The sequence below is a fragment of the Notolepis coatsorum genome (assembly GCF_963971535.1).
Source record: "Notolepis coatsorum genome assembly, chromosome: 4".
In the NCBI taxonomy this organism is placed as follows: domain Eukaryota; kingdom Metazoa; phylum Chordata; class Actinopteri; order Aulopiformes; family Paralepididae; genus Notolepis; species Notolepis coatsorum.
The window spans coordinates 120,069,649-120,081,031 of record NC_140168.1 but is presented as its reverse complement, the minus strand read 5'-3'; the positions used below and the strand labels follow the sequence as shown (position 1 = coordinate 120,081,031).

General features: G+C 43.4%; 1 protein-coding gene across 1 annotated transcript in view; it reads left to right on the top strand.

The window, feature by feature from the left end:
* The first annotated feature begins 906 nt into the window (after positions 1 to 906).
* LOC311227849 (adenylate cyclase type 4) overlaps positions 907 to 11,383 on the top strand; it is a 165,496-nt gene continuing 155,019 nt past the window's right edge. Inside the window, exons 1-3 of the mRNA XM_084313690.1 lie at positions 907 to 1,034; positions 4,953 to 5,102; positions 6,357 to 6,514. Of these exons, the coding sequence (XP_084169816.1) occupies positions 942 to 1,034; positions 4,953 to 5,102; positions 6,357 to 6,514 (401 nt within the window). The 5' untranslated portion in view covers positions 907 to 941. The remainder of the gene's footprint in view (positions 1,035 to 4,952; positions 5,103 to 6,356; positions 6,515 to 11,383) is intronic.

The window sequence follows — 11,383 nt, the reverse complement described above, 5'->3', positions numbered from 1 at the left end:
CATTTCTAGTTCCTTTGTTCTAAACAGTTGAGTAGTTAAATGGGGGTTTGTTGACTGTCTCCTGAATACAGTTCAACACCGCTGGGGTTTCATAGGGGCTCAAACAGTTTTACTTGTTTCCTGTCACGCTAGTATCCCTCCTTATGGCACACCAGACTTTTGCATTATGGTTTTCTAATTATACACACATTTTTGTTATGAAATACACAGTCAATGTTACCACATTAACCTTCTGTATTGTCACAGTGAAAGGGTTAACCCTTTGGTAGTGTGGTAGTGGGGTTAGAGATGCTATATTGAACTCTGATATGTTAAGATGTTTGCTTATACTTGTTCCCTTTGATCTACATGTGTGTTTGTTGTTTGTTCTGTAGATACTATATCTGTACATATACTAATCCTACTACTTACGCTGCTGGCCAGTATGACTACTGCCTGTCTTTACACCTGTATCACTGTACATTATTATACTACAACTCTGATTAGCACTACACTCAATAGTACTGTACTCATTTGTATATTTTGTACCCAGTTTAATCACCTGTGCATTATATATTGCTGTTGCACTTTACAGTTACATTTGCACAAACTTTGTTTCGTTGTACTGTACTTGTGCTGTATGATGACAATACATTTTAAACTGATCTGATCTAATCTAATCTAATGAACTGTACTTCTTTGTCCAATATATTTTATATATATATTTATTGTACATGTATCCTTTGAAAAAGAGAGCTCGATCTCAATGAGACTACTTGTCTAAATAGAGGACAAATAACTCCCTCCCTCCCTCCCTCTCTCCTCCTCCCTCCCTCCCTCCCTCCCTCCCTCCCTCCCTCCCTCCCTCCCTCCCTCCCTCCCTCCCTCCTCAGGTGGCGTTCTTCCTCTTCCTCTCTCTGAGCGTGTACACATTGCTGCCTCTCTCTCTGGCCTGGGCCCTCATGGTGGGGATGGGGACCAGCATGTCCCACATCGTCATCATCAGCGTCTACACCGCTGTTGCACACCCAGACACACCGGACCTGGCCGTGCAGGTAATGTAACACACACACACACACACACACATGCACACACTGGTGTCACAGTCACACACGCACACACTGGTGTCACAGTCAAATCACGGGGCAGGCCTACATTCATTGTCGTTTGCCTACGACCTCTCAAGATTTGGATTTATTTTCCCTCTTGCGCACGTAACCGTGTATGTGACATCCTCGGCACGACGCAAAACACAAGTTGATTTCTTGGACTGATTTTAATGAAGAAGCTTGATCCAACCTCATCCAAACCGTAAAATCTGTATGAGATACAAATGCATACAAAAGATACTATTACTATCACAAGTCCATTACCAATGGTCGGAACATCACTAAACATATACCACAATTATTATCTCCATCAATCAATACCTTATTGGCTGCGTGCCAGTCTTCTGTCAGTTTCTTGGAAGATTGTCTTGTTTCGTTGGCGTGATGGATTGTTCTTTACTTATTAGAACGCCAGGTAATTCCATTACCATTCAAGTTCATGGTCCAACGCAAAAGAGAGAAGCGGAAACACGTCACCGGATACCAGGTGTGTCAACTCTCGTGAGATGTGGTAATTGCACAAATAAAATAGAAAAAACAGTGCGCCACTAATATATATCTTATATAAAACAAATAAGAAATACATTGAAAAGCAATTGAGTGGGCGGTTAGGTGGCGTAGCGGAGATTGCGTTCGTCACCAACCCCGGAGCTGTGAGCTGGATTCGCCTGTTCGGCGAATCCAGCTCACAGCTCCGGGGTTGTCACCAGCTTGACTGGCCGTTCACACTAATACAATTGGCAGTATTAGAGGGTGGGAGAAGCTGGCGGGGTGGGTCCGGGTCGTTGTAAACAGCGACTCCTACAGTTCGGTCGGGGTGCCTGCTAAGCGCGGATGGGACCTGAGTGCGATAGTGTGATCCTTCCACACGCTACGCCCTCTCGGAGAATATCCGCGCTGCCAGGTTAAAAGAAGCGGTTGATTGGCTGGACGTGTGTCGGAGGAAGCACGTGATAGCCTCCACTCTCCCAGATGATCTGACTGTGGGGGGTAAGTGCGCAGCGACCAGGAAGGGGATTGGGAATTGGCATAACGACTAACATTGGGATGGGAGAAAATCGGAGGAAAATGGAGGGGGAAAAAGATTAAAAAAAAAAAAAAAAAAATTGAGTGTATTATTACTATTATACAAAATAAGCATATAAATTGTAAACATAAATAACTATATTAACCAACTGTTAACCATAGCTGCAGTTACAGTGTATTTTAGTATACTAGCTTTTGAATATGCGGTTGCATGCGTAAGAGGGCAGAGCCGCTTTTACAGTGTACTTTTGGAGTAAAGAAAACAAATCCAATTCAAACATGGAGGTGTGTGGAACTAATGCCGCCCACAAGCCCTCCTGGGAAGTTCCCGGTTATAAGTTTGGATATACACTTGTCAAGTGTTTTTGGCTGGGAAATAAGATGACATTTTAAGTAATTCTTTCAAAAAGAAAAGTTATTGTTTTAGCCAATAATATGAACTGCTATGCTAAATTGACTAGGTTTAGACGTCTGGTAATCTGAAGGTTCCCGGTTAGATTCCGGCTCCTCCAGACTTCATGTTGAAGTGTCCTTGAGCAAGAGATTAGGCCTAGAAGTCCCTCCTCCATATTATGTGTCCGATAGGCCAACTGGTCCCCTCTGTGAATTCACCACATTCAACGCTCAAATATTGATACAGACAGACAGTTATTCCTGTTTTCCTCAGGTTCGGATCTGTGGTGGTGACAGGCCTTGGAGAGCAGGAGTCTGTTAGCAGAAGTGCGTAGCCTACATGTACCACAGTCAGTCTGGCATTTTTACCGGTTTGGGAAATCTTTTTGTGGTAGGTTTGCCTGATATACTGTGTCATATATAGTACTGCATATAGCATATATCCGTGCTATGGTCTGGTTTTCCACAAGCAATGTTCACACAGTGTTAATGTGCTTGAGAGGTCATAGGCAAACACGTAACAGGCAAATGAGAGGCAGGTGGAAAAACGCAGACATGCTTTTGCATTTCCTGAAACACAGTGTCCATATTCAAATGACAGATCTCCCATCATGCATCATAGGTCACTCCACACAATAGCGTTTTGTGGTTTGTGGTCAATACTGCTCCGTTGTGCCACTGAAGCATCACAAAACCCTATCGGCGTGTTAGGGAAACTCATTTACTTATTAATTAAAGGTGTGGTTGTCAGTTTTGGAGGAATGAGCGTTTCCTGTCCAGCAGAAATAGAGCAGCCCACAGACTCCCAGAGGCACCGGCGGCTTAAAGCTGGATTCTTCCAAAATTTAGAAATAACAACTATTTCCCAGCCTCTAATCGGCAAGCGCTTTTACACACTGTGGGTACTTGGAAGGCCAAAACACATCTGATTGGTTGTTAAGATTTTGGAGTGTCTGATTACAGAGCCTGGGACAGTCTCAGAACAAAGAGATCATTTCACCAAATATGACCAAAATGGATTTCGAATAGAAATTGCCTACCCCACCTTTAACTTTGGATCCTATAGAGCAGCGGTTCCCAAGCTTTTTTGGCCGTGAACCCCCTGTCACCTCCCGACCTAGCTGACGCACCCCCCAATGGGTTTCTGTTAGAAAAAATTGTTGCTGGCCTCCGTGCACAGATTTTATTTTTTATTTTATCTCTTCCCACGGCGACTATGGATAGGGAATTTCTTTATTTAATTAAAATGTTCACCACAACATGGATGCATGTACTCTGCCAGCATGTTTAATATCCATAATACTAAATCCATAATCCATAATTTTATTTTTTTTTACCACCATTAGCCTTTTCATGTCACGCACCACCTAGAGGGCGCTCGCGCACAAGGGGTGCGCGCACCACAGTTTGGGAACCACTGCAGAGTATAGACCAAAAGTAACAAACCTGATTCTACCTAAGATAGATAAAACAGATAACAATGGTTCATGAAAGCCACTTTTGAATGTTATACTGTATACCGCATCCAGTATCCATCTTAGCTATCTCGCGGAGCTTGGGGGGCAACAGTGACTCGGGAGGTAGAGCAGTCATCTGGTAATCCAGAGGTTCCCCGTTCGATTCCCGCTCCTCCCGGGCAGCGTGTCCAAGTGTCCTTGAGCAAGACACTTAACCCCTAACTGCTCCCGATGAGCAGGTTGGCACCTTGCACGGTCGCCTCCGCCGTCGGTGTGTGAATGTGTGAGTGAATGGGTCAAATGTAATGAACAAATTGTAAAGCGCTTTGGATAAAAGCACCATATAAATGCAGTCCATTTACCATTTACATGCATTTCTTACATGTCTGGCCCAAAAGGGTAAGACTTATTTCCTACTCAGCGATGATGATGTCGATGTGAGTCCTTTCCCAGCATAGTCCTCCATGTTGCGCTTCATACTGGATACCCAGTTCTTCCTTAGCAAGCCACAAGACTAATGTAAACTGAATGGGGCCACAAGACTAATGTAAACTGAATGGGGCCACACGACTAATGTAAACTGAATGGGGCCATGGTAAAAAGGAGTAAAACATACTCGAGAGCAAACTGCTTCGGTGCAGAGTAGGTTTCAGTGTTTATTCCAGGACAGACTGAAGAGGGGCCCCATTTTTCTTTACATCAGTCTTGTGGCTAATTATTCAGACCTGCGGGTACCCAGTATGAAGGACAGCATGGACTGCTCTGACAAAAAGGGACTCCACCAATCAACAACACCACTGGTAAGTAGGTTAGTAGGGCTAGGGCTCCAAAAACCCGAACTTGCCATTTAATCTGCTCTGTTCGTGTTTTATCAAAAGATTGTCATCGACGGGGTCTCTCCTCTACTCGTTCCTTACTGTTTATTGTCCTGATTCTACCTTGTTCTTCCCACTGTTGCCACCCTACCCCACTCCCAATCCCCCCCCAGCTGGTTGCCAATGCGGTGCTGCTTCTGTGTGTGAACTGCGTTGGAATGTTCCACCTGTGGCTCACGGAGCATGCTCTCAGGATATCCAATCAGAAGAAAGAAGAGTTCAGCGCCATGCGGTCCAAGAAGGACATCAAGAAATACCAACAGGTGACAGACATACATTTGGTTCAACTGGAGAATAGATACGGTTCACTGAGCACATCTCTTTTGGCCAACCGGCGGCTCGGATCAGTTCAAGCTCAGTCTCCTTAACACTTTGATTGCCCAACCCGAGTTTTCTCGGGTTTACCCCCCGCGGGTTGAATGCCCACTCACGAGAATTCTCGTATTTTCTAGTTTCTTTTTATTAGCGATCTGAAATCATATTTCATCAACCGAGTCTACCGTTGGAAATTCAGCCACTCCAGGCGTTCAGATGTGAAAAAAGCGCCCCCTATCGTCTCCCAGATGGTAATTCACCCTTTTGGATTGAACTCAATGAAAATGAATGAGAAAAAAAATCCCTGACTCCACATTTTACTTCTCACTCACGCAGCCGGGGTCGATCAGCTCCACTAGTGAGCCTCAGAGCAGCGGGGATTTTAAATTTTTTTATTTATTTATTTTCTTTATTATTTTTTAAACATATACATAAACATAAACATAACAAGTGTGTGATTGTAAAGCGCTTTGGATAAGAGTGCTGTATAAATGCAGCCATTTACCATTTATTTACCATTCATCATAAGTGAAGCAACTGTTTTAGGGTCTTTTAGCTTAATCCCATTATAATTTCCTTCACTAGAGATGAGAGCAGCGGTGGCCTGAGGGGGGAGAAGCCAGCAGGGGTAGTGAATGAATAACAGAGAATAGCTGAAAAAAGAGCATGCATGCTCAGATAAACACGTTTCTTTCTTACTTTATTATTTTTACGTTGGATGTATTATCTATTTTGAGGGCCTTGACATCAAAAAGCGTAGGGACTCCTGACCTAAAGGATTCCTTATTAGACAGTTGCCATGGGTTGATTACTGAATACCGTCAGTCCGTCAGTCTATTAGCCCATTGAAACTGGGATATGCAGGCTATATAATGCATTATTAGCAGGCGATTTTAGGTCTAAATTGGTTAGGGCAGTATATTAATTATTAATTATTCACCCTAAGTCCAGCCTGAATAGACTAGGTAAATCGAGACGGGCTCCAATCACTGTAAGTCAACAAACCAGGCCAATAGACGGACCGTGATCCATTGGTCTTTTCTCGGAGGCTAGTAATGACGGTCCGCCTGTACTGTATGTCTCTCTTTTTACGACCTCTCGGTGGAAATAGATTGCCGCTAGTGTGAGTCAACAGTCCCAATGAGCCGATCCATAAACGCAGCCGACATTCTATTGTGTGTTATCCGTTTCCATGTCGACAGGAGCACCTCCTCCTGTCGGTGTTGCCGCGGTACATCGCCATGGAGCTGAAGACGGAGGTGATAAAGAGGCTGTCCAAACACAGGAGCCGCGAGGACGACCGGGGGGCCACCTTCCACAACTTCCACAGCCTCTACATACGGCAGCACAAGGACGTCAGGTGGGAGACACACACACACACACACACACACACACACACACACACACACACACACACACACACACACACACACACACACACACACACACACACACACACACACACACACACACACACACACACACACATACACACATACACACACATATACAAACAGACACACACACACACACATACACACATACACACACACACATATACAAACACACACACACTTACACACACATGTACAAAACACACACACATATACAAACACACACACACATACACGCACATACACATATATACAAACACACACACACGCACACACATACAAACACACACCACGTATATACAAACACACACACACACACACATTTGCACACATATGCAAACAAACACACATATACAAACACACACACATATACAAACAAACACACACACACACATACACACACATATACAAACACACACACATACACATTTACAAACACACATTTACAAACACATCCACACACATACACACACACGTATACATACATTACATTACACACACATATATACAAACACACACACACATATACAAACAGACACACACACACACACACACACACACATACACACATACACACACACATCACCCCACTTCTTAGGGACCTGCACTGGCTCCCCATTGCTGCACGTATCCGCTTCAAGGCCCTCGACCTAGCATACCGTGCGGCAAAGGGAACCGCTCCCGCCTACCTCCGGTCAATGGTCTCTAACTACACACCCTCAAGACCCCTACGCTCTGCATCTTCTGGCCGCCTCAGATCTACTCCTATCCAAGCTCCCGGAGGGTCATCAAAGAGAAGCCGCCTATTCTCAGTCCTTGCCCCACAATGGTGGAATGAACTACCCATCCCAGTTAGGACAGCCGAATCCCGTCCAATCTTTCGCCGTCGACTAAAGACTCACTTCTTCAACCATTATCTGAAATGATAAAAAAAAAAAAAAAAAATCTAACCCCGACTAACTTTAATGTCATGCACTTGTCCTAATAAACTAACCTACACTGTAACACGCAACACTTTGATGAACATTGTTACTCAGCTGATAGAGTTGTGCCCTTCTTGCTGTCTTGTCGCACAGAACTTTTAAGTCGCTTTGGATAAAAGCGTCAGCTAAATGACTAAATGTAAATGTAATGTAATGTATATACAAATACACACACATACAAACACACACACAAACACACACATACACACACACATATACACGTACAAACACACACATACAAACACACACACACATAAAAACACACACACCACATATATACAAACACACACACACACACACACACACACACACACACACACACACACACACACACACACACACACACACACACACATGCCCACAAAGGCAAGCACTTCAAAATTACTGCTAAGACCTTTAGGCTAATGTTACACAATGCCTTTCTGTGCATAGACTCATATATAGACATCATGTGTCACCATGACTACCTACTTTGTGTAATGTTAGTATTTTGTGAAGGAAATACTGTATATGCCTTGTTAACACTTTGAGTGCCAGCCACGAGAAATCTCGTTAGTTCATGCCATGCGTTGAGTGCCAAGTACGAGAAATCTCGTTATTTAATCGTTATTTTTTTTATTATCGATTTCCATAACTTTTTCATCAATCTAGCCTCACGTTACCAGTGGGGATCTGTCTGAGCTCGAACAGGGAAAATACCGCCCCCTATCGTCTCTCCAGATGGTATTGCACCTGTAGGCTCAATTTGCCTATCTAAGCCAGGATACGTCTTCAACGCGCTCACACCACATTGACTTGGGCTGTTTGTTACTCACTGTTTGATGTTGTTGATAGTTGCATCCGATGGGTTCGAACCGGTTGAGTTTTATGGAAGGAGTTGCGTAAAGTTTCAAACAATAACGGAGCAAACAAATGAAACAAAACAGGCTCCAGACTTGTACTAAATAGGTTTCAAAACAAACAGGCGCAGCAAAAGGGTTTCAAATAAACTCATAATGATTCTAAACAAAGTCTTTCTTTTCAGTCTTTCATTCATTCAATCTGCGCTGTGTGTGTGTGTAGCAAGCGAGCGGTTAAAAAACTGTTTCTCGTCTGGCGTGCGTTTACACACAGCTGTGCCGTAATTAATAGGAGAACCATGGTGCCATTTTACGAGGCGACCAGTGGCGGCGCTATTTAGTCAAAACTATTAAATCAAATGAAATGGCTCCTACATAACCGGCCCCTATTGTTATGGGCAGGCTCTAATAACAATACAAAATCAAAAAACTGCTGGAGCCATACAAAATGTTCAAAACAAAATAAATACTTGTGAGGTGGGAAACAGGCATGATGTATAGGCCTGTTTGAATCTTCAGTACCTAATTTGAGTTTGGCACCAGCAGGCAAATCTTGCTGATGGGCCTTTCAAGTACACTGGTTTTTGTCTGAAGACGCACACTTCTCACAAGTCCTCTTGAGTCTGGCATTGTTTCCAGGACTCTAGCCAACATCCAGGATCCTCTTGGTGCATTCGTGTCAGCTATGATCACAATGTCTTCCTTTTCAAAGTTCCTGCGGATGCGGTTCCATTTTTGATGTACATTCATAAGAGGTAGGTCAGGTGTTATTCTATCTCTTGGCAGGTCTGCCATCTTCTGTTCTCCGACAGATCCATTGAGACGTCGACATGTCACACATTCAGAAATAATCTTTCTTGCCAATGAGTTGGCACAAGGAATCCAATACTTTTGTCTCAGTGAGGAGAGCATGTGGTTTCTCCCACTGTGTCCTACTTCCTTATGGATCTTTCTAAGAACGAGCTTTGACACATGATGGTCCTTTGGGAGGATGGCAGGGTGCTTTGCATCTTCTGGCATGGCTGCTCTGCTTAATCTCCCACCCACTCTTAATATTTCGTTTTCAAGTTTGGGATCAAGCTTGTAGATTGAACTGTGTTTCTGCACGTTCAAACTTCCTTTCTGCAATGTTTTGATTTCCTCTTGAAATCCTTGGTTTTGACAGAATTGAACAACGGCCATCTCTGAAGTGTCCAGTTCATCCAGAGAGAGGTTGTATGCCTTTACAGCGTTTTTGAATTTTTTCATCTCTACTTCAATTGTCTGTCTTTGTTTGTCTGTGTCTGGTTCTTGAATTTGCATCAGATCTTTCCTTTTTCTACTCAACTGCAAAAGGTGAGTTCTCAAATACAGCATCCATGCTACAGCTCTTTTCAATTTGTAGAAACTTGAGTAGTGGTGTATGAGAGTGCTAGTAGGATCTTGATCTGTCATCTGAATGGTATTGACTGTAACCTTCTCTCTTTTGACTTCCGGATCGTCGGCTGGTATGGGGGTGAGATCAGCAGGTAAGTTAGGCCATGTCTCTTCTTTTTCCTGTAGGAAGTCCGGTCCCTTCTTCCAGTTTTCACACTTTAAAAATGCATCAGCTGTAAGACCTCGGGACACATGGTCTGCAGGGTTGATCTTGATGTTCACTTGGGTTCTGAATGTATCTTCATCCACATTCCTGTTCACTTTCACTGCTAGTACTGCAGCAGTAAGTTCCATTCTGGGTGTTGTAACCCGTTTCAAGGGGGCGTCTCTTGCCTTTGCCATGATTACACGCAGTCTGCGTTTCTTTGGGTGGCGTACTCCATGGTGAGTCCTTCTTTTGTGAAACTCCACATCTTTCTTGAATTTCCTTTTTTGGATCATGAGGTCATTCAAATGTATTATTGATATGCGATTGCCGGAAATATGGGTTGGCTGCTTATGGCTTATTGTGGGTTTGTGTAGAAGCCCACTAACCACCCATCCAAGTCTTGTCTTTACAGCATAGGGCCCATTACCCTTGCTATTAATTACTGCCCACGGTTCCATAAACTTAGCTGCATCATTACCAATCAGGAGTCCAATATCTGCATCAATATATGGCAACTTAACCTCTTTTAGGTAGTTCCATTCTTGCACATCATCCTGAGTGGGAATTTGTTGCTTGGTTACAGGAATTTCTGTTTGAGTATAGAGTGGTGGCAGTTTTAGGAAATCATCTCCTTCAAGACTTGACACTTCCAGCCCATTGATTCGGTTAATACTTATGACCCTTTCTTGTCCTAGAGTACGAAGTAGGATTCGAGTTGGTGTCGCCTTAGCATTCAGTTGCTTCCTTAAAGCTTCAGTACAGAAGGTTCCAGTGCTTCCTGGATCAAGGAAAGCGTACGTTTGAAGTACCTGGTTAGAATTCGACAACTTGACTTGCACAGGAACAATTGACAATTTTTGTTGGTCACCGGCCCCAGTATGGATAGGCCTTTTCATGGTGACTAATGCACTGCCCACTGACATGCTATCGGTGCTTGGACTAGTTTGACTTGTATCTTTTTTAAATTCAATGTGCAACACAGTAGGATGCTTCTTTGTACATATCTTACAAGTCACACGTCTTTCACAGTCCTTACTCATGTGACCTTGAGTCACACAACCGAAACATAAACCATTTACTTTAAAGAACTCAACTTTGTCTTTGTGTATTTTCTTATCCAATGTCTTGCACAGGTCTGTGCTGTGGTTCTCTTTGCAAAAGAAACATGTTTTCTGTTGCACGGCTGCAGAGCTGCTTGTGCTTGGTGGTTCTGAGGATTCTGTTACTGTCGCAAAACTGCTCTTAGTGTATGATGAAACTGGTATGTATTTCAAATTACTATTTCGGGGAGAAGGGATTGTCCTCTTTTCTTTCGGTTTTGTGTCTTGTATTTCTCCAAAGAGGGGATCAATGGCAATGTTTGCTTGCCTTTCAATGAAATTTACAAGTTGTGGGAACTTAGCTCTTCTGTGTGTACGCTCATAGTAACCATATGCTACTGTCCTCCAC